Below are 24,536 nucleotides of genomic sequence, written 5' to 3'. Positions count from 1 at the left end.
ACCTTTACTCCATACTTGTATACTGCAGTAACCGAGATAGGGATGGGAATCAGTTTTAAAAATTTATGTTTCGTTTTTAATTTTAGAAGGCTTTACAAGGATTCTACATACATTATTAATCAGATAATTGTATTTTCTAAAAGCATGATTTTATTACATCGTGCAAAAAAATCGCTGGCCAAAATATGAACAAATATGATTTTACCAATCTTTTTGAAAAATCTTTTATCTTCGGTCCACGCACCTCTGACCCTTTAGTAAAAGTAAATTCAACCTAAAGTCTGACCGGGTCAACCTTGTTGCACCGGCTGGTCCTATTGAGTGTCTGCTTTATTTGCCCAATGTCCGGGCGATACAGTACAAACTGCATGTGGGACCGGAAAAGTTGACCCGGCTCGGAAATACAAATGTACTACCGCTGCCCGTGGGTCAGAGTAAAATTGTTGTGTGACAAAATCAAACTTATAAAGAATACAATTTTTAATATAAACCTCTAAAAAGTAAAAAAAAAACCTTGAATGTTCAAAATGAACACAAAAACTATGCCCATTTCTAGTGAAACCAAACCAGGGACAATTCTTTATGCAGAAAAAATCATTCGACCCATTTCTAAATAAATAATATTTAAAAAATTTATATTTATATTTCATGTTTTTAAACGAAAGCTATCCCTGGTGTTTTAGTTTAGAATAAGAAGAAAAGGGGAGGAAAGAAGAGTGTTAATGAGTAATTAACCCAAATTAACTCTAAACTGATTTTAATACCGCGTTTTCATCAGAGGTCAAAACTTGTATTTGACTTAATGATAATCTACAGTGCTAGATCTTAATCTTGATGTGCAAACGTTGCCTTATTATATAAGCTTATTGATACTCAAATGTGTTAAATGTGTTATATGTGTTAAGTCTAGGATAGAGATAAGTATCGTTTTTGTGAACGAACGAAACTTTTGAGAACAAACATTATTTTCGTGAACGATGGCGAAAGATTTTCATAAAAAAAGATTGTCTTTTTAATGAACGAACGATCTTTTAACAAACTTTTAAAAAACAATAGTTTTTTACTAAGTGAACAAATCTTTAGAAAAAACTTTTCAAATAGCTATAGTTTTTTTTTACTGTAAGCACGATTTTACTGAACGATCACTGAGTAATTACAAACGAAGTCAGAAGGCCCCCCCCCCCCAACCTTTGTATGGAAATGTGGACACTCCCTTTTATAAATATACTATTTTATATGAAACATGAATAACTTGAAACTTTGAGATAAAACCATAAAACACAGGAATTGAGTGACAACCTTAAAGCATTACTTTGATGTCGTTTTACTTCGCACTTATTTAATCATAAATTAAGTGAAATGGGTCTGTTTACACTGCACAACACACTAATTTTTATAAAAAAATATTACAATATATAATTCTCTACTTTTTTTGATTAAAAAGTAAAACTTGTTAAAACTTTATTCCACAGAGTTTATGTTTGGCACATGTTATCATTTAATTAAAGTTATGAAATATTATTTCATATTTTCATGTCATCACAATAATATAAGATTATGTACAAATTCAATATTTCAGATAAATCACATTAAAGCCTTAAAATATTGACGATTTAGGGAGTGAGACGCCCCCCTTACATGATTATACATTTTACATTTCAGACGTGGAATATATAATTTACCATGTTTTTTTACTTTTTAAAAGGACTGTAAGCGTAATTTCAATTAAGCCTCTATTCAAAGATGACAATGCCCGATTTACAACGATACCCTTGAAACCTTTGTCTGATCAAGTTTGAATTGGATATCAATGTTTTTGTTTATTTAAACTTTAAAGAATTGAGTTTTAGCCACAAATTCAAATTTTCTAATCCCTATATCTTTGCAACCCGATGTTGTAAACCTTTGATATTTCAAACTACGACTATTTGATCAAACAGAATTCATAGTTTGAAATATCTAAGATCTACGACATCGGGTCGCAAAGATATAGGGGTTAGAAAATCAGAGTTTGTGGCAAAAACTCAATTCCTTTGCGGTTTCTCTGCGAGTCAGAGAAACAACAGCATCTTCGAAATTGTTTTTTCGATTAGGGTTTCAGTTTCTCTGCGAAAGTGATTTACACATTTTTTGCTTAAAAGAAGCAATCGAAAAACTTAAGGTTTCATGGGTTATTGCCATCTTTGCATAGAGGATCATTTAAAATTAGGTTACAATCCCTTTAAACAAACAATTTTTCTCATTTTAAACGTATTATGTAAATTATGTCAAGTCGAATATGAGGTTGCAACTTGTACATAATTTTCTGAATATTAGTTATCACTGGTTTTCATGAAATCAGTTTTCATTGTCCTTCTACTTCAATCTCAGAAGAACTTTGTAGTTTTTGAAGTATATTTACAAAGCCTGAAAAAAACAAATGAACAGTTTCCTTTATGTTTCATAAATACTATCAAGGATTTTCAACTTAATGCTTGATCACTCAATTAAAGTTTTCCCTACATAGTATGACCACCACAGGATTATCCCTACATGGTATGACCACCACAGGATTATCCCTTCATGGTATGACCACCAAAGGATTATCCCTACATGGTATGACCACCACAGGATTATCCCTTCATGGTATGACCACCAAAGGATTATCCCTTCATGGTATGACCACCACAGGATTATCCCTACATGGTATGACCACCACAGGATTATCCCTTCATGGTATGACCACCACAGGATTATCCCTACATGGTATGACCACCACAGGATTATCCCTTCATGGTATGACCACCACAGGATTATCCCTTCATGGTATGACCACCACAGGATTATCCTTTCATGGTATGACCACCACAGGATTATCCCTTCATGGTATGACCACCACAGGATTATCCCTACATGGCATGACCACCACAGGATTATCCCTACATGGTATGACCACCACAGGATTATCCCTTCATGGTATGACCACCACAGGATTATCCCTTCATGGTATGACCACCACAGGATTATCCCTTCATGGTATGACCACCACAGGATTATCCCTACATGGTATGACCACCACAGGATTATCCTTTCATGGTATGACCATGGTATGACCACCACAGGATTATCCCTACATGGTATGACCACCACAGGATTATCCTTTCATGGTATGACCCACACAAGATATCGTTCAAATAAAAATAAAAAGCAAAAACGACCATAATTACTTCTTGTATCGTTATTACTGTATAATTTATCATATTTAGAATTTTTGTCAATTAAGGTTATTTAATCTTTTTATAGTTCTGTGTCCGAATATAATGAATTTAAGCCGCGGTTCAAATCTCCCAGAAACCGGTTTGAATTGAGCGCCGGCTTAATCTTAAAAAATTGAATACAATTTTAGGTGGAACCAACCATATTCCAGCCGCGGCTCAAATTCTTTAAATTCGGCCTCTGGATTAATTAAAAATTAAAGGGTTCCGAAGAAGGATGAGACTTTAATGAAAATGATAATTTGAAATTATAACGATTTTAAAATTACCTTGCAACCTGGAATTATATTCATAGTAACAGAAAATTTACAAAGGAATTGAGTCTTTACCATTAATCTTTGCAACCTGAGGGTAAATACTATATACCATTGATATTTCAAACTTAGATTGTTAATGTTAATGTTTCAAAGTTTGAAATATCTAAGGTCTACATTGGAATACAAATAAGTAGAGACTCTAAAATCAGAGTTTGTGGCAAACCTCTTTGGCAAAAAAAAATTAGGTCTGGATAGACTGATTCAATTCCACAAGTCTTTTGTAAAGTCTCATTTTCCTATTGATTATCACTTAATAATAATAGAGGCAATCGACCCTCTTTACTCAGTTTAATATAAATGTTTACCTCGTTTACACTGCTGGAAACACTAACCTCTTGAATTGAAGTGCTAAAAAAAATCCAATAAAAATAAAAAATTTGATATTGAAATTATATTTACCTGACACTTCGGTCAAAATCTTTAACAGTTGGAATTCTTTTAAGTAACGATCCGTCGTCTTTGCTTTGTACATTCTGTGCATTTACTGCATTCAACTTAATTCCTCCGTCGTCTTTGTCTTCTGCATTCTGCGCACTTGCCGTGTTAAACTTATTTTCTCCGGCGTCTTCATCTCGGTTGATTGCAGAGTACTCAAGATAAACTTGTTCTGCTGATGTTTTGTCAGGGTTTTCTGCAATTTGATTTCAAATTTTAAAAAGTTGGTCACCAAATACCAAACAATATTGATTTTCAATGTGACAATCAAAGAAAGCCATGTCTTTAGTTTAATAAGAATACCCTTTCCATGAAATTTTAATGACAAATTCATTAAGTTAAAAAAGTTGAAAAATTTTAAATTTTAAAATTTTTCATTTATGGAGTTTTTTTTCAATAAAAAAGTATTCTTTTTTGAATTATCAAACAATCTTGGAAAATATGGAATTAATTAATGAGAATGGTAGTATTATTAAAATTTTTGAAATATTGATTGTAAAAATGGTCAGACTTGCCTTTATTTCGTTCAACTTTGAATCGGCCATCAGGGTTTTGTCTCCAAAACTGGGTAGAGTATTCTTCTTGAGATATTTCTTGTTCAATTCCAGAACTGTTCTCCGGGTCAGCGCTGCTTCCATACCCGGAGCTGCTTCCAAATCCTGAGCTGCTTCCATACCCGGAGCTGCTTCCAAACCCTGAGCTGCTTCTGGTGTCAGAAGTAAGTTTAAGCTGAGAGTTTTTTAATGGCGCTTGTTGGCTCCAGAACCCACTGTTTCCATAAGGCCATGGACTTAAAGGGACATCTTAAAAAAAAGCTAAATTAGATTTTATATTAAATTGTCAGCTATGATTAGTGATTAAAACAGTTCAGCTTTTAGTTTGGGTTGTTACACCTCTTTGATTAAAAAGGATCTTAATTTATGCTTTTTAAGTTTTAATATTTACCCTCTCTTGGCGGTGGGGTGAGTGATCCGAAGGTATATAATTATTAATTTGTACTTTGACATCATTCGATTAAAGTTTAGCATTTGATAACACATTTGCTATGATTTGTTTACATACTAATTTTGTTTACTTGTTGTAATGAAAACATGTTAGAATTGAATACTCCTATCATTAGATATTCAACGCTTAGTTTTTAATTTAGTTTTTAAACTTTTGAATGTTTTTTTTTTTACTTTTTATTTTTAATCTATGGTTTACCTGTAGGTCTGGCCACAGACTCAAAAGATAATTCAGAACGTTCTTTAACTAAAATAATGAGTTCACATATCCATCTTGAAATTCATGAATAAATATATTTAATGAAAAAAAAACATAATATAGGATAATCGAGAAATGACGTGACTATTGACTAATGACTTTATTCAAGTGTAATACATTTAAGGGACCTTTTATAAAAAATATTGCAATGTTTAATTCACAACGGTACCCTTCAAACCTTCATCTCATCAATTTTCAAACATTTATTTTTTAGTTTTAGTTTTAACAATTTAATAAAAAAATAATGACAGCAGGCGCTACTGTTCAGGGTTGCCTTCTCTCAATGAGCAGTTCTTGAATAGATTTTTGCGACACACTCTTTGAAATTTTTGTTTTCCTGATTGTTGCCTCCCTGGTCATTGCATCCCTTATCATGGTCTTGGTGAGAGTTCGAAAAAAGAAAAAATATTTTTTGCTACATCCTGGTAAGCAATGCAAGCCAGTTTCCGAGCATCACAATTTGGGACACCCTAAATACCGGTACTGTTTCTGTTGATTTCTATAATTTGATTCCTTATGTGTAATAATGTAATTTCAGCTTGGCTTTCTGTTTCTATTTCTGCTTCTTTCTTTATTTTATCAATAATGTGGAAGATATTGTCATTTTTCTAGGTTTAAAAGTGTTTAATTCTGATCATTCCTATATGGTTTCCTGCAGTAAAAATGCGAAAGTAACCTTTGTGGAGAAACCACAAGAAAAAATTATCATTTTTAAAAAGATAAAGATAGAAATGCAAGCCATGACTATAGCAGACAAAGTTGTTGATGGTACCATTCTGAGTCGGGAATATCTTTGCATGGAGGATCACTTGAATTCTGCATACAGTCTCTTTAACAACTAGAAAATATGTTGAATTACAATACCTGGATAAAATGTATTGCGAAGGGAGGCTGCAAGTGTAACACCTCCTAAACCTGTACCAGCCCTGAGAAGTTGCAATAATTAATGTAAATGTGGTTCATTCTTGTATTTTAACGATTATTTGAAAATGTGCAAATTCCAGATTGACATGACTGATCAACCGCAGTGGTCGGCTTTTATATCAATAAAATAAATACGACGGTTTTTTAAGTTTCGATCTTTAACAAGCTATTGTTCAATGTTCAAATTATAACTAAGACAAACTCTGATTAAAAAAATGTTACGAATTTAATTTTGCTTATTCTTCATTTTCGTTTTGGAAACAAAATTGTATTATTGTATTATTTATGTTAAGCAATCGAAACTAAATAAGTTTCATATGCATTATGCAACAACCATTTTTAGTTTTTTTTTTCAGTTAAATTTTTATATGTACTGTTTTTATTTGTAAACGTTCGTACCGGGTTACCCAAAAAATGTTGAGAATCCAGAGGTTGTCATTAATATTTGTAATTGGATATAAAAATTACACACCAAAACAAACTTTCATGAATTGATCAATAAATAGATAAAAATCCTACAGGGTTACTAACTCAGTATGAGACTGTAAAGACGCACGGAAACTTATAAAATATGATTATCCCAAAATTAAATTAAGTCTTCTGCCTAAGATATAGAAATCTAATGGCTTATTCAATATTTTGGCAAAGAAGCAAAAAAAAAATTGCAGTGGCTGCAGGGAATCGTGAATATAATAAAACAAACAATGAAATTTCCTAAAGTCTAATCTTATATGGGTAATCCTGAGTCGGCGATTTAACAAATTCAAGAGAATATGACTCAGGTCTGAGCTGTCGTCGGGTCTTATTTACGGCTTGAGCTTTCGGATTCTAACTGCATCTTATTTTCCATAGATTTGAGTTCAAAAACCGGTTTAATATTCTATTAGGCGGATTTTCATGGAAGGAATTGGCTCATTCCGGGTTTTATGAGAACAAGACTTAACATCGAGCCCTATTCTCCACTAGCGCCAACCAAAGTCGGTTTTATTTTCATGGTAGGGCCTAAATCCTAAGTAGAGCCTAAGATCTTGTAGCTGTCAATCACGTGACACAAGTCTAAGATTGGGTTTCAGGAATTACGACTCGAGCTGAAGCTTTTAAAGGGAGTTTTCGCTAAAAAGGAAAGGGGGTATAGGCTTAATGGGATAAAAAAAAACGCTTTTGATCGCTACTAATCTTACTTCTATCTGTTGCGTCTATAAGGAGAAACTTGTTAAAGACGTCTAATACCGAATAACTTAGCGCCCATACAAATTCATAAAATTGCAACATACGACTTAGACCGTAAAAAAATCGATTTAATTTCAAACAAATTATTCAGATATTACAACCTGTAGTCATCGATTATCTTTCGTCACATTCCCTTTAAATCGCAGGCTCTGTACTCTACTCTGTAGTCGTCTCACGTTAAGTTAAAATAAATTGCACTGAAGATTGAAATCTGTTTTGTTTTTTTAATCCTAACTATACTCTTATTGAAGTGCTATTGTGAAAAAAAATAAACTGTTCTGAGACCGAGTTTAAAGAATTTGAGCCGTGGCTCAAATATTGTGGGTTCCATACAATTTTTCAAGATTTAAGCCGGCGCTCTATTGAAACCGCTTTTTGGGGGATTTGAAACGCGGCTTAACTTCATTGAATTCCGACATTGGATTTCTGATTTGTAACTGCAGATAAATTTAAATTCGGTCTCAGGGACCTCAGGTCACAAAGTCGTAACAGTATAGTGTAGGATCAATGTAACCATCTCCTTCTGTCTAGTTTACACTAGTCTGTATTGATTTAAGGTGGTTGCAATTAAGTTTCATCCCAAGCATGCGCAACGAGGAACCGGCTGTATATTCTAGGCTGGGCAGGGCTGAAGAAACGAATTGGATTTTAAAACTATAGTTTTTTAAGAGCTAACGAAAAAAACCGGACGATTTAAAAATGTTAAAGATCGTTCGATTATTATGGATGAGTCACACTGTAAATGAACCATTTCTTAATCATTTGGTTAAACGAGAAAAATGAATGAGCAAAATGAACGAGTTTTCAAACAAAATTATGAAAAAACTGAATAAACTGTAAAAAACGATAGTTTTTACTGAACGATCGTTCAGTTAGAAAAAGAATGTAATAGATGGAAATAAACGATAATTCACAAATAAACGACCTCAATTTTCTTTGAACGACTAAAAAACGAACAAAATGGTCGTTAACGAACGCTGAACGAAATAATTTTATGAAAATGATCGTGTCCATCTCTAGTATATTGCATTTAAACAATAGGGTTCCAGGCCAATAAAAGAACATACAAGAATAGTTGAAGACCTGGTTCGCTGTGTAGTTGTGGATACTTCATCGATAGGCATCAAGTCAGCAATAGCATTGTACGGGAAGGGAGCTATTTGGTTTGGAAAATCCTCTCCGAATTCCATACTGCAACATAACAATACAAAGCTCTGTCTGCACATTTGTTGTTAAACATTGGAATGTATTTTTTGTTTCTAAACAATGGAGTTAACAACATCTAAATTGTAGAACATGATTCAGATTAAGAGGGGGATGTCTACAAGAGATACATACCCCCCCCCCTCCCCTCCTTCCACTTGCTCCTATTACAGAAGGCAATTTTAATGAAGATTAAGAATACAGTTTTAATTAAAACAGTGACATGAATATTTTCTAAAAAAAAAATTTGAATTTTTAAGCTTTAATTTTTTAACAAATTTTCACATGCAGCATATTTGTATTTTTCAATATAAGGTTATTTTGAAATTTGAAAATGTAAAGTCTTCACAAAGTAAAAAGTAAATAGATATTAAGTCGCCGATCAAGTACATTCTTTCAATACAAATTAAGGTTATAAAGCAAAGAACAGGACAGTCCTTTTTTCTAATAATCTTTAAAGCTGATAAAAACGACCCACAAAACAAAACTCCGGAATAAAAAGACGACTTTTACAGGTAGTGGCCGGCAATGTGTGTGGTAGTTGAACTGATAATGTAGTATTGTGGAGAAATGTTTTAGGATTCATTTGAGAAACGTTTTAATGATGTATTAATACTGAATATGAGCGCAAAGCCAACGTTTAAAATCATTCATTTGGTTGTGTACGTTTAGAGAATCGATTATTTTTAAATTATTAAACAACGATGAGAAAAAATGTAACAAAAAATTCTACGGTAAACTTAATAGTTGTTAAGGAATAGGTTGAGCATTTTTATTGAAAAACGGCATTTTAAGATTTTTAAGAAATCTGATAACAAATTGGTAAAGTACAGGGTGTCCCAAAAAACATGGGAATTCAGTGACGAATAGTATCGTCTTTGCTATAAATTAGCATTGTAATACCTAATTTCAAAAGCCATAATATTATTATGTCTGCTAGAGTTTATTTTATGAAAAGGGTAAAAGACTGTAAAGATGTGTCTATAATGTCTCTGCAAGATGAACAGTGAAGACTGACAAGTTTACTCTGTTTGTATACTGCAATTTTCTTGTTTTACTAAGTACAACCGTATGCAGTCAAAACATAAACAAACAAAATGTAAACATAGCAGACGAAACTCTTTCAGATTACAGTTTTCTTAGTTGGTATCACTATACTAAATCAAAGAATTATTTAAAAAGACGATGTCGAATTCGTCACTGAACTCCCATGTTTTTTGGGACACCCTGTATAAGAAATCCAATATTATGATAAAAAGAAATAATTGATTCTAATATTGATCTATTGCCAAATTTCCATTGAGAAATGTGTTCCATTGTTCCAAGAAACATCTTATTTTTTATGCATTTTTCGTCGCGGATATTTAATAATCTTTAAAAAATCGATTCTCAAAACGTAACCACCGAGATGGATAATTTTGAACGTCGACTTTGCACTCAGACGCAGTAACTATGCATCATTAAAACGTTTGATATGTCTCAAATGAATCCTAAAAAAGGTCTCCACAATAATACATTCTCAGTTCAACTACCATACATTGCCGGTCCCTCCCTTGAAACTTAAGATGTATAGATTGTAAATAGAACAATAAACATTAAACACAGCACTTGTGCAGTATTGACTGACCTATTTCATTTGATAAGTTTATTTTTAAGCTGCTGGGAAAACTATTTGCTTTATAACAACTTCAAATACACACAACATTGCCTAAATGTCGTCTTTCTATTATACATTTTTATGAGTCCCACTGTATCCACCTGTTTCTTTCTTTATCATCTTCTCTGCTCAGCTGATTCCGATATTCTAGAAATATAAAATAGTAAAATAATAAACAAAACAAACTCAAATTTGCTAATATCTAATCTAATCTGTAAACCTTGGTTAATTCAAATTTAGATAATTTGATCCAAAAAAATTTTAGTTTGTATATTTGGAAAGATTACGAAAATTCACAATTTTCCCAAACCTTGCAAGTCCCTCCCAACCCGACCAATCCCCCACCAACACAATCTGTCCCCTCCCAACAATATATCGAAGTCTTCCAAATTTCAATTCCAAACCCAACCTAACTTCCCACATAACAAGTTTCCAATCCAAACCTACAAAAGAACATACTTATTGTGGAAAAAATGAAAAAAGTTTTAAAATAAATTGATTTTGTTAGCTTGGCCAATTTCAATCAATATACAGGAATAACCAGAAACCTCTGGACTCTATAAAGACTAGTTACGACTTTAATTAGTCCAATGAGCATGGGACACAGCAATTAAGGAGTGTAAACTGACCAATTTTTCTTAATTAGTCATTTAAAAAGTTACTAGTAAAACTAAAAACTATTTGTTTTGTAAAAACATCAATACACGTAAGTATTGCTTTAATGTCGTCTTCTTATTCCATTGTTTTCTGGTTATTACTGTATATTTTATTGTTTAAAATCATAAAACAATTTGAACCCTCTGTTCCTGGTCATTTCATAAATTGGGTACTTGCTATATTTTATATCAAATCCAGTAAATAGTTATTATTTACTTTACCAAAAGTAATTGTAAGCGTATTTTCAAGTGACCCTCGCTTGCAAAGATGACAATGTCCAAATCACAGAAGATTATTCTTATGAAGTATTAATTAGATATTAATGTCTATAATTTTGAAAACTTATTATTTTTCTTTCAAAAGTAACGTTTTTTTCATTTAAGAATTATCAGAATCAAACATTTTTCAACTAAGAAAAACGACAATATCATACACATTATTGATCAGATAAAGGTTTAAAGGGTATAGTTGTGAATCGGGCATTGCTATCTATCACTTAAAATTGCGCTTACAGTCCCTTTAAAAGTAAAATGTCAATCTTTTACCTAAAATTATGTTTCTGTCATTTTTTAACAATCTTCTTCTAAGAACTCGCGGTCTTCCGATGGACGAACTTTAAAATAACTTAGTATAAGATTTCCTGGCATGGTCATAAAAAAAGTCTTTAAAAAACTGATTACTCGCCTCAAACTCTATAATTTTCTAAACCATATATCTTTGCAGTCTAAAACCAAATCGCGTAAACCTTTTCTGGTTCAATGTTTGACTAAATGGTTCAGAGGAATTAAAAATTAAGAACATAATATGAAATGAAATGTTGGAAGGATATAAGTATAGAGAAATTTTATTTTGAGGCAAGTAACCACAAATTTACTGATTTACTTTATTTAAAACAAAGTATAAAAAACATAAATTTAATTCCTAATTTTTTAAAATTAAGGAAGAGCAGCTAAAGACAATTCTAACATAGAGGCCCCTTTTTAAGAATTAAAATAAAAAATACTTGATCATTTTAAAAATCTACTCATCCTGAACATGACTGTAAAAGAAACGTAAAAACAATGTAAATGCTGAGTTCCCCTTTTATGCGCTAAATTCCCGGATTTTCATGTTTTATTTCCGACCACCCCCCTCCCCCCATCCTCCTCCCACACAATATTTGATCAAGGTTGTTCAATAAAACCTAGAGTGCTCAATAAAATCTAGAGTGTTCAATAAAACATAGAGTGTTCAATAAAATCTACAGTGTGCATTTAAATCTAGAGTGTTCAATAAAATCTAGAGTGTTAAACAAATCAATGGTGTTTAATGAAATCCAGGGTGTTTAATAAACTCCAGGGGGTGTTTAATGAAAGCCAGGGTGTTTCATGATATCCAGAGTGTTTTATGAACTCCAGGGTGTTTAAGAAAATCCAGGGTGTTTAATGAAATCCAGGGTGTTTAATAAACTCAAAGGTGTTTAATGAAATCCAGGGTGTTTAATGAAATCCAGGGTGTTTAATGAAATCCAGGGTGTTTAATAAAATCTTATACCATGGTAAAATCTTATAAATTAATTTATTCCCTTAACTACATAGCAGACCACTATAAACGAAAAAATAATATGTCAAAATTTTCAGATTTCAAAATTTTTTAAACACCCTGTACATCTTATTACACGACCTTGGTTTTTGCGTAGATTTGAACCATATTTTCGTCTTCCGTTGCACAGCTTAATTATGCAAAGAAAATATTTTGCATGGAAACAAGGGCGGAGAACTCATTTTCATAACTTCGCATCCACGGTTTCTAATTCATTTAATAACTACAATTGAAAACCTCTACAATCATATACTTTACATACATCATACATCATACATCATACATCATACATCATACATCATACATCATACATCATACATCATAACAGCGCATACCTTAGATCTTAACAAAAAAAAGTGTTTAAAAAGTGTTTAAGAAAAAGGTTTAAAAGTGTACCGTTAGAAATCAGGAATTTACTCATTAAATTGGTGGGGGGGGGGGGGGTTGGATTTGAAATTACATCGACAGTTTCTTTTAATAAAAAGTTTAAAGTGTTAAATCTAAAAATGCAGATGTTAGTTATGACAAAACCTGTTATTTTTATTAAATCTGTTTGGGTTTATCCGGATTTTTCTGGAGAAAGCTAATCTTTTCAGCGGCTTCTCTTCACCATCGAACTAAATAAAAATTGTAAAAAGTCCCTTTACTTCAAATTTTTAACATTTTTAAGAGTTGATTTTTAAATCGCAAACACTCCCCTTTAAAAATTTTCTTTTTGTAATATTACCTTCATTTCTCTCGTTTCTTCTTTAAATTGATGAAGCCCTGAACTAAAATATTGATTTTGGAATTTTAAGCTGAGAATTTGATTTTGATTAATTGATTGATTTACGCTAGGCTAAGTGGGGATTCACCATCCAATTAGGCTATACTTTTTTATAGAGTGGGGAGGAGAATCAATTTTTTAGTACATTTTAGTACATAAACGATTGCTGATTTAAAGCTAAAGAATTTTAAAAAATAAACAACATTTCAATGCTATGAAAATTATTGTTGCATTTTGTTGAAATTTGCTTTAAACGATTAAATTTGCGTGCAGTGTTTCTAATAGGTTCAGTGTTGTTCTGTAGGACTTATTTGTGTAGTCCTAGAGATGGGCATCGTTTTTGTGGACGAAAAAATATTTTGAGAACGAACAAAATTTTTAAGAATGACGGTGTCGTGAAGAAAAAAACGAACGATGGACGAACGATTTGGATCGTTCAGAAATATTAAAAAGATCGTTTTTTAAAAACGAACGATATAAACTATTTGAACTAACTTGAAAAATAAATTACTGGACGAACGAATTTTTCAAAAGATTTTGACAAAAATTATCGTTTTTTAAAGAACGAACGATTTTTGGAACACAATTTTGTAAAAGTTATTGTTTTTTTTTTCACTGAACAAACAATTTTTTCCGACAAACTTTTGAAAAAAACCAATTGTTCTTTTTACTGAAAGAACGATTTTAATGAACAAAAAAGTAGATGGAAAATGAACGATATATTTGAGAACAAACGACATAATTTTGTTGAACTATTGAAGAAACAAAAGAAATGGGTCGTTCTCGAACGATGAACCAATGAAATGAAAAAAACGAAGACGAAGTGTATAGTTGGAGTTTTGGGACTTCTAGTTCAAAACAGCAGTAACTCTGTAAGGGCATCCATTTTTTATAGATTAAACTATAAATGTATGTGTATAAACACCAAGTTATATTTTTATAGATTAAACTATAAATGTATGTGTATAAACACCAAGTTATATTTGTACATATTACAAAGAAGTAGGCAAATCTGGGAATCCATAAAATGAATATCATGTATCTAAATATCCGTATTGTTTGTAGATCAAATTTGGTGCTATTCCAAATCCTAAAATATGCATCTATTTCAACCAGTTTTATGATAGTCTGTTGGTTTTAAGGGTTGCGAAAAGTGCGGGAGGGGAGATGGGTGAACCTGCTGTGCCTCCCCCAGATTTATAACGTAGCAAGATGTTAGAATACTTTTCAGAAAAATCGATGTCAACCCCTTTAAATCACTTAATAATTTGAAATTTTAGCATTGGCCTTTTTAACAAATCCCCCCCCCCCCCTCCTCCGAATGTTGCCCCTAGCGCAAATATAAAAGAACCACTCTCACTCTTGTGTGAATAGTCAGAGGTCACTTTAAGTCATTAAAGTGTAACATTTCCCTCTCTATATGCAGAGTTGTAAGATTTTACTGCTCTTGCATAAACAGAAAACAGGAAAATACGGCTGGGTGTGTGAGTGGGGGAGGATGGGGGGCTTGCATCCCTGCTGTTTCCAAATATGTCCTCATAAAGTCTAGTTTAAGTATTGTATTGAAACAAAAGACAAAAATAGACACTCAGCCAACTCATCTCACGAAACCTCGATTCCAGGAGGAAGTGGGGTTCATACAGTACATATACTGCAGGGTCTAGAGGGGTTTGTTTTAAACTTCGATTTTTGCATATATTTATAGATCATATATTTAGTAGACATTTTGCCAGCATACACGTTAAACTAAAATAAATGGCACGAAAGATTAAAATCTTTTATGTTTTCAATTATGTCTCCACTTATTGAAGAGCTATTAAAGGGACTGTATAGGAAAAATGAAAGGGGGCATAGGCTGAAAACTAATCACTTTAGCTTTGATCGCGAACCATGAAAGTTTTATCTGATGTTCCTGTCTCGAGAAATTGATATAAAATTGTGATGAAACTATACGAAAGTTCATATATGTAAAATTTAGAAAATCTTAAACTTAAATCAAGTGACCAGAACAATCACCAATGGTAGAGCAGTATACTGGTCACGTGTCTCCGCCTGTATCACGTGACCACTTTACTGCACTGCCATTGGTGGAATTTCTGGTCAAGCAATACGGTCGTATAAATAATATTATGAATTAAATCTATAAAAAATAGAAATAACAAATATAAAATTACAATTGGAGTAAACCTAAGTTACAATTTGATCTATTTAAATCCTCTACATTTATACAAAATTGTATATATATTAATTTTCGTATAAACTTGACAAAGTTGTAAATCAGTTTCTCGAGATAGGAACATCAGATATAACTTTCATGGGTCGCGATCGAGATTAGCTTTCAGCCTATACCCCCTTTCATTTTTCCTTCACAGTCCCTTTAAGATGAAAGAAGTTGTGAATTTCTAATGTATAATCGGGTAAAGTTCCTTTTCTCATACTTGTACGTAAAATCAAAGCCAAAAGAGATACAAGGTCACAAAGTTAAACCAGCAATGTCACATAAGTTTTACCTTCTCTCTCCGCCTAGTTGGCAGCCAATTTCGTATACAAACCAAAAGGTAATTTTGATATTGATATATTGTACATTGTACATATTTGTTTACGACAAAATATACAAAATATACAAAATATACAAAATATACAATACAGTACATGTATGGTTTTACATTCCTTAAAAGTACTGCAAAGGACAAATTAAAGGGGGTATAGGCTGAAACCTAAGCAATTTTGGAGTTGATCAAGGCCCATAAGAGTTCTATCTGATGTTCCTGTCACGAGAAATTGATAAAAAAATAAGTCAAATTTATACAAAAATCTTTAAAAAGATTATATTCAACAAATATACAACCAATCTGAAAACAACCATATCACAGAAGAGCCTAAGAAGCCTAGGTTGTCTTCTATTATTATTTGAATGTAATAACTTTTCATTTTTAAAAGATATAATTGATAATAGTATTTATAGGTCCGTATCGCGTGACCAAAACTCCCACCAATGGCAGTACAGTATACTGGTCACATGATAAAGACAGAGACACGCGACAATAATACTGCAAATGCACTGCCATAGGTAGGAGTTCTAGTCACAACGTAATAATTATATTGTCAATTATATCTATTAAAAATGAAAAATTATTAAATTCAAATAAGAAAAGGACTAAACCAAAGTTACTTAATTTTTCCGTTACAGTCCCTTTAAAGGACTCAAAACGTAGTTTCTAGCGTAACAACCCCCAATAAAGAAAAACGAATAAATCGTCAATTTTCTATCTTAAGGAGACTGTATAGTAAAAATGAAAGAGGATATAGGCTTAAACCAACATAAGTCATAGTCTGAAATATCTAAGGTCTGCAAAATAGGGTTGTTTAGATATAGGGATCATAAATCAGAGTTTGTGGCAAAGACTCAATTTCTTTATGATTTTTATGATTTTTTAATACCCGATCTCTGATTCTTTAATGTTGTTACTAGAAATTCGTTCTCTTTCAGATGATGTATCAAACCTTCCTGAAAACAAAAAAAAATCAAATTCAGGAAAATTAATCAATCAATAATTACGCAACATTGGTCTGTGTACAGTGGACAAGTATTATGTTCATGTCATCTTTTACAGTCCTATGATCCTCCTGTAGAATATTTTAATGTTAAATACCTTGTAAAGGAACTCTGAATCCATTGATCAGTTTATGACCCTTCAGTAGGGTTGAGACTGGCGAAGGAGTTGGTCCAAACAGCTGATTCCCTCGGCTATATCCGTTCCATTGATCGTCATAGGACGGCAGTGGTAAAGTTACAGGAGTGAAGGAAGGCGTTGGAAGGACTTGCTGCACTGGAACAAATTGTAATGTTGCACGAGGTTGGGACGAGATGTTGTCAGTTTGACTGGATAAAGGGAAGTTAGAGAGAGCCTGCTCTTGGCCTTGAGGATCTCCAGTGGATTGATGGAAGGAGCTAAACACTGGATTGGGAGTAGAGGGGTGCAAAAGGGAATCCTGTGCAAGGACTAAGAAGAGAAGAAAATCATTTTTTAGTTCAAAATATCATCGTTTAGAATTCTTGCTTTACCTGGAGTTTTGGGTGTTACAAAGAAGGGTGCGCTATCCACTTGACTCTCGGGAACTATCTCTTGCAATTGCTTTTCTTTTAAACTGTCCAGTTTAGCTTTTACTTGGTTCTGTATTCTCTCACTAGAAAATCATTGCAGAAATACAAAACAAGAATTATTTCTTGAGTCCTAAGATTTTACCATGTTTTTTCCCTTGGACTTAACATTAACATTTTATTTTCAAATTCGATAAGATTCCTTTTTTGTTAAAGAATGGAATTTTATTTCTGAATCTATTCCTGAGAATGTTTGAAAGAGAAGAAAGATTGACCCCCTTAGATCCCACTCTTATCATAGCATCAGCACTTGACAGAGTCAGCTCAGGACTATTTGTTTTAAACTTGGTCTTTTCAGCATGGTCTACTGGCAGCAAGCTTTAATGAAAAATGTTTTAAGTATCATCTGATTAAAGGGACTGTAAAGGAAAAATTAAAGGAAGTATAGGCTGAACGCTAATAATTTAGCTATTGATCGCGACCCATGAAAGTTATATCTGATGTTCCTGTCTCGAGAAATTGGTATAAAACTGTGTCAAATTTATACAAAAATTCATATATTAACAATTTTGTTTAAGGAATGGCAGGTTTAAACAGATCATATTCAGCAAATATGCAGCCAATCTGAAAACGAAGATATCCCAGATAATCCTAATTGTAACTTAGGTTTTCTTTAATTATTATTTTATTATTTTTATTTTTATGTTTAATAGTTATAATTTATATTATTATTTATAAGTCCGTATCACGTCACAGGAACTACACCAATGAGAGTGCAGTAGACTGGTCATGTGATAGAGACAGAGACACATGCCCACTATACTGCACTACAATTGGTGGGAGTTCTGGTAACGTAATACAGACTTACAAATAATATTATCAGTTATATCTATTAAAAATAAAAATAAAAGTTATAAAATAATAAATGGAGAAAACCTAAGTTACAATTAATAAAGTCTTCTTTCTCTGAAAAACACATTTTTTTGTCTATTTTTACTATCCTTTCAATATCTTCGTTTTCAGATTGGTTGCCTATGTGCTGAATATGATCTGTTTAAACCTACCATTTCTATACAAAATTGTTATGTATGAATTTCTGTATAAATTTGACACAGTTTTATATCAATTTCTTGAGACAGGAACATAGATAAAACTTTCATGGGTCGCGATCATTAGCTAAAGTGATTAGCTTTCAGCATAAACCCCTTTTCATTTTTCCAGTACAGTGCCTTTAAGATAGAAGAGAATGATAAATATATGCGTTAACAATCTGAAGAAAAACACAAATCTTCTCTACTGCTATGCTTGCTTTCCTTTATTTCGCTTGATAGCAGTTGAATAAGTTTGTTTGTATTGTCCATCCTCCTCTCTTAGTGGTTTATTGATTGAGTTTAAACGAGAAGAACTTGGAGCTCTCAGTAAACTAAGCATTCGCAGAGCCTACAAACCAATTTGTGATCAATACTTGTTTACTTAATATCTAAAAAGTAAAATCGAACATAACAGTTCGATATAAATCTGAAAATCTTCAGTTTTCTTGTAAAAAATGTTTTAAAGAGGAATCCTGATTAACCAGAGCTGGTAACTCCTGCAGATTCTTCGTAAAATACGAAAGTGCCTAATGTAAATATCAAGATCAAGTTCTCAGAATTATGAGTATTCAATACAAAGGATCCCAGCTCAGAAGTCATCAATTTTGAGATCGAATAAAGCATTGATCATCTTATGCAGATCTGTGCAGATTCATTCAATTTCTTTGAAAACCCGTGATATCTAAGTCGAGGAATCAAGCATTGATCCTAAGATGATATACTGGATTTGGTTATGTATCCCCTTGCATTTTTTGTTTACAGCTGAGTAACTGTTTGATATCAGAGAACATAAATTTCAACCTTTTGTCTGGAAACAGTTCTTGACCGGGACAGATCTGTGTACTGATCAAACTTCAACTCTTCTTCATCCCTGCAACAAGGTCTCTTATCTTATATCTAGTATTTAGTGTTTACTCATCTTAAATGGACAGAAGTCGTAATGTGGAATCCTTTAATCGAAAATAAAAAAGTTTCAAGGAGATACAAATGGATATCTCTTTAAATCTTTTCAGCATACTCATGTGAATCGGACATGCCATGCCAATCTATTAATAGAGAGTCAATCAAAACTACTCCTACAGTCTCTTTAAAAATTTTAAAATTTGGCAACTTTTAAATGTCTTTTTTTCAAAAGTATTACAAAATTATATGATCATTGCCAAAACAAATGAAGCAGGATACAGAAAACTGTGAAATGATTTTCGTCTAACTTCGTTTATTCCCTTAAATAGGATTTTTTTTTCTGGTTTTAGAGATTCGTAGATGTTCGAACTGGTTTGCTGAGATCATATGTTTTTAAAATTTCACAATAAAAACAAAAACCAAAGACAACAATCATCCCACTGTGTCCTTTAAAACATTGAGAAAATTAAACGTCAGCAAGGATTTGTGCAAAACTGCTGAAGCCTATTTTTTTCCGCGTAGAGAGACTGTAGATATAATTTCAAGTGTTCGATCCACGAAAGTACCTTTTCCATATGTACGTGTAAGATCAAGAATTCAAAAGCTCTACTTTTCTGAAGCTTGAGACCTGGGCAGCCCGTTAATTCCATATTATTCAAAATAATTTTGGGTTGGTTTGCAAAATCGCATTCTCCAAAACTTTGCTTTTATCAAATTACTAGCTGGGGAACTCAGTGTGGCCCAGGGGAGTCATAGTTATCCCCGCCGTTTACCCGCTCCTTGTCGTAAATTACAATTTTCGTTGAAAGTGGATTCACTCAACTTAGAATCTCATAACCAAGCTCAGAACATTCCCGTGGGTCTCCCAAGTTTCCCAATTAAAATTTAATGCAAATCGGTCCAGGCGTTCCTGAGTTATGATCGGAAAACAAAAGTAACAAACAGGGATTACAACTTTAAACAAAGCAATATTTTGACTCTTGCAGATGATACAGGGTGTCCCAAAAACATGGGAATTCAGTGACGAATAGTATATCGTCTTTGTTATGAATTAGCATTGTAATACCTAATTTCAAAAGCCATAATATTATTATGTCTGCTAGAGTTTATTTTATGAAAAGGGTAAATGGCTGTAAAGATGTGTCTATAATGTCTCTGCAAGATGAACAGTGAAGACTGACAAGTTTACTCTGTTTGTATACTGCAATTTTCTTGTTTTACTAAGTACAACCGTATGCAGTCAAAACATAAACAAACAAAATGTTAACATAGCAGACGAAACTCTTACAGATTAAAGCTTTCTCAGTTGGTATCACTATACTAAATCAAAGAATTATTTAAAAAGACGATATCGAATTCGTCACTGAATTCCCATGTTTTTTGGGACACCCTGTATGAGATATTAAAGATAGAAACAAGTTGATTTTTGTTATCTAAGCATTGCATAATATTGATAAAAGCAAACTAGTAGAGAAAAGGTATTTTCAATTTTTTCAGATATCGTCGGTATTTGTGAGTGCCCTAGCCCCCCCCCCAAAAAAAAAACTAGAATATTAAAAGCCTGAACCAGTACCTGCACTCTGGTCGTATCTGCATAACATTGGTTGGCCAATCACATACTTGCCTCACCGGGTTAAACATCATAAACCCACAGGACTACAGTACAAAAGGATTTGTCAACAATTGTTTACAATTAAAATTAGGAACCATGGGACCGAATTCAATTAATTTTAGCTAAGTCATTGAACTAGCAAATGTCGGTTCAAATTTGAACCATCGATTCAAAGATAAAGATTTAGTCGGGATTTGAATCAATGATTCAAATTTGTTTCTTCAAATTCATTTAATTGCTCCCAGCCCATAAAACTCTTTTACTGTTTAAAAAAATCTTAGATGTTTCCAGTCCACCAGTATTTATTTTAATGTCAACAAAAACATTAAAACATTTCAATGAAAGTATCAAAATATTTTCCTTTGGAGCACTGCTGACAGCGCAGTGATGAAACAATCTGCAATCTGTTGGATCCGCAATATGTTGACCTATCTCACAATCTGACTGTACTCCCCCTGAAATATCAATATGTTGACCTATCTCACAATCTGACTGTACTCCCCCTGAAATATCAATATGTTGACCTATCTCACAATCTAACTGTACTCCCCCTGAAATATCAATATGTTGACCTATCTCACAATCTGACTGAACTCCCCCTGAAATATCAATATGTTGACCTATCTCACAATCTGACTGTACTCCCCCTAAAATATCAATATGTTGACCTATCTCACAATCACAATCTGCACTTCCGCATGTTTTTCTTTAGCAAATTTAGAACATTTCATAATCTTTTCAATTTACAGTTTCTTTGATGAATACTTCCGCAATTGTAAATTATAAATTTTAATATTTAAAAAAGAAAAGATTTTTTCTCATCGTCAGTCTTAATGCTTTACTAAGCATACAATTTTTCAAAAGTAGGGTCATTACGTCAAAATTACCTTAATCTCTAATATTTTTATTTATAATCGTATTGAAATACAAGATTGCCAATTGCAATGCAACAACAGTTAGATTCCTGCCATTTAACGCAATCTGGCATTTTCTACTCTGAAAATGTTTTTACATCCCCTTCCACATAAATTCAAACTGCTGAGATTGTTACAACAATTTTTAATGTTGGGTCGTCTTTAAAATGTAACAACCCCTTGGTTATTGATTTTACCTCACTCATTCTTTATTTAGCCCTAGATATGTACATTTTAACACTTTAAAGTCATTATTTTTAACGAGACCGTTCACTGATTTGGGTAAATTCAGGGTAAACTAATCAGCCTGTTAGTTGTTAATTGTTTTTTGTCTTACTTTTCAAAGACAACTGTAGCCGGAGAAAAGGCCTATTTTCCTATTCAGAATTTGAGCGCACAGGGACGGTCAATAGCTAATCAGCTATTTAGTTTACCCCGAAATTTCCCGAATAAGTGAACAGTCTCTTTAATTTTAGTTTTTTAAGAAGTAAAAGAAAAAATGCCATAGATTTTTGCGTGAAAGCTTGCAACCTTTAGATCGCTTTGGGAGAGATTGCAACCTTTAGATCTCTGTGCTCCCTCCCCCCAACCCTCAACCTTTAGATCTCTGTGCTCCCTCCCCCCAACCCTCAACCTTTAGATCTCTGTGCTCCCTCCCCCCAACCCTCAACCGTGATATTCAAATTTTTTCTGAATTGAATGTTGAACTTTCAACCAACGTAATATCAGCATATAACAGAACCACAATTATCTCTTATGTGTACAAATGAGGAATTCAAATGATTTGAATGTTTAAAAATATTCATTATTTAAGACAAACATTGAAATATGATATAATAAAAATCCCTAAATCTTTAGTTTTGTATTATTGATTTAAATGGCTCTGTCTCTATTTGTTATAATTGGTAGGTTTTATGGCATTAGTTCGGCTTTACATTTTGAGGGACTGTACACATAATTTCAAGGGATAGACAAAATTTCAAGTAATAGACATAATTTCAAGGGATAGACATAATTTCAAGTGATAGACATAATGTCAAGGGATAGACATAATTTCAAGTGATAGACTTAATTTCAAGTGATAGACATAATTTCAAGTGATAGACATAATTTCAAATGACCCTTCATTAATAGAGTAGTAACTAGTAGGTCCAATTCCCAACTGTACCTTTAATCCTAAGAAGAATGAAGAAGACTTCTTTATTTTTAAAGATTTAAATTGATCATTTTTAATTGAAGTTTTTATAAGTGATTTGTTTAACGTATGTATGTTACATTTTTCAATATGGAAAAAACGACGATATCTTCTAATTGTATCTGAGATAGAAGTTTCAAGTGTGGTTTTGTGAATCAGGCACCCCATTTTTTAATCAGAGGGTCACTTGAATTTGTGACAGTCAAATCTTGATTCTTAAGTTTCAAAAATGTGTGTGATCTGAGGTTAATTAATTGATAATTAATTAATAAAATAAAGATTTTACATTGTGCAGGTTATTACTGCAACACACTCCTCCTGCCGCTTTAGTAATTGTTAATTGGCGGTACAGTCCAGACAAGGACTGCAAAGGTTGGCCCAGCTCGGATATTTAAATGTACACCGGTTGTGCATGCATGGCAATGTCACTTAATAAGACAAAGATGTTGTGAATAAGTGTGAACCGGATATAAAATAAATGTGAACCGGACATAAAATAAATAAGAACCGGACACAAAATAAATGTGAACCGGATATAAAATAAATGTGAACATGACATAAAATAAATGAGAACCGGACACAAAATAAATGTGAACCGGATATAAAATAAATGTGAACCGGATATAAAATAAATGTGAACCGGACATAAAATTAATGTGAACCGTACATAAAATAAATGTGAGCTGGACATAAAATAAATGTGAACCTGATATAGAACAAATAAGAACCTGACATAAAATAAATGTGAACCGGATATAAAATAAATGAGAACCGGATATAAAATAAATGTGAACATGACATAAAATAAATGTGAACCGGACAAAAAATAAATGTGAACTGGACATAAAATAAATGTGAACCGGACATAAAATAAATGTGTTGTTTCAAACATTCTTGGTTCCCTACGGCTCCTAGCAATTGTTTCTCTTCTTGGCAAATTATTTAGTGAATTATTTAAAAAATATTTACAAGCCAGAACACACATTTTACCTCAGCAGAGCGTCAAATTTAATGAGTTCTAGGTCACTGTACACTGTACACTGTACACTGTACACTGTACACTCCGGTTAAAATATGTGAGGTCATAATAAAAGTATCATTCTTTGTGGTTAACCCTGTATTTACCTGTCAGGGCTAAGACGAATATGAAGATAAGCAGAACCATTTTAGTTCATTCTGAAAAAAAAAGATTTTTTCAACACATTATGACATTATGACTTGTTAGTCCGTCAATGACCTGTCAAAGAACTAACTGTTACCATTGTAAATCCCCTGTTTGCATGGAAGATGCCTTGAAGTTACGATTACACTCCCTTTGCATAATTCTCTTATTAAATTGAACCCTTCATCACTTTTTTTATACCATTGATCTATATGAACCCGCGGTTGCATGTTAACTCTAAATTTTTAACATACGTCTACGCATATGCGT

At 32.6% G+C, this 24,536-nt stretch overlaps 1 protein-coding gene across 1 annotated transcript; it reads right to left on the bottom strand.

Moving 5' to 3' along the window:
- Positions 1-2,331: 2,331 nt before the first annotated feature.
- LOC111714635 (uncharacterized) lies at positions 2,332-24,282 on the bottom strand. Its single transcript, XM_023489779.1, has 20 exons — positions 24,230-24,282; positions 21,356-21,450; positions 20,957-21,039; positions 19,282-19,351; positions 18,703-18,829; positions 17,633-17,753; positions 17,354-17,475; positions 16,941-17,291; positions 16,729-16,795; positions 13,249-13,291; positions 13,053-13,138; positions 11,486-11,553; positions 10,385-10,430; positions 8,507-8,614; positions 6,134-6,195; positions 5,210-5,257; positions 4,522-4,809; positions 3,971-4,202; positions 3,877-3,919; positions 2,332-2,406 (listed from the first exon to the last, which is right to left on the bottom strand). Exons 1-20 carry the CDS (start codon positions 24,267-24,269, stop codon positions 2,398-2,400), a joined length of 2,109 nt encoding a protein of 702 aa, XP_023345547.1. The 5' UTR covers positions 24,270-24,282; the 3' UTR covers positions 2,332-2,397.
- Positions 24,283-24,536: the final 254 nt, after the last annotated feature.

The sequence above is a fragment of the Eurytemora carolleeae genome, unplaced genomic scaffold (genome assembly GCF_000591075.1).
Source record: "Eurytemora carolleeae unplaced genomic scaffold, Eaff_2.0 scaffold585, whole genome shotgun sequence".
NCBI lineage: Eukaryota > Metazoa > Arthropoda > Copepoda > Calanoida > Temoridae > Eurytemora > Eurytemora carolleeae.
The sequence above is the reverse complement of the archived record's forward strand: the minus strand, read 5'-3'. Positions and strand labels throughout refer to the sequence as shown.

What these genes read in the sequence shown, in the direction of transcription:
- LOC111714635 (XM_023489779.1), bottom strand. Translation starts at nt 24,269, where the DNA reads ATGGTTCTGCTTATCTTCATATTCGTCTTAGCCCTGACAG. An exon ending in TGACAGAAACATAATTTTAG is followed by an intron (nt 10,431 to 11,485) that starts GTAAAAGATTGA and finishes TTATATTTCTAG; the next exon opens with AATATCGGAATCAGCTGAGC. An exon ending in GTCTGTGGCCAGACCTACAG is followed by an intron (nt 4,810 to 5,209) that starts GTAAACCATAGA and finishes CTTTTTTTTAAG; the next exon opens with ATGTCCCTTTAAGTCCATGG.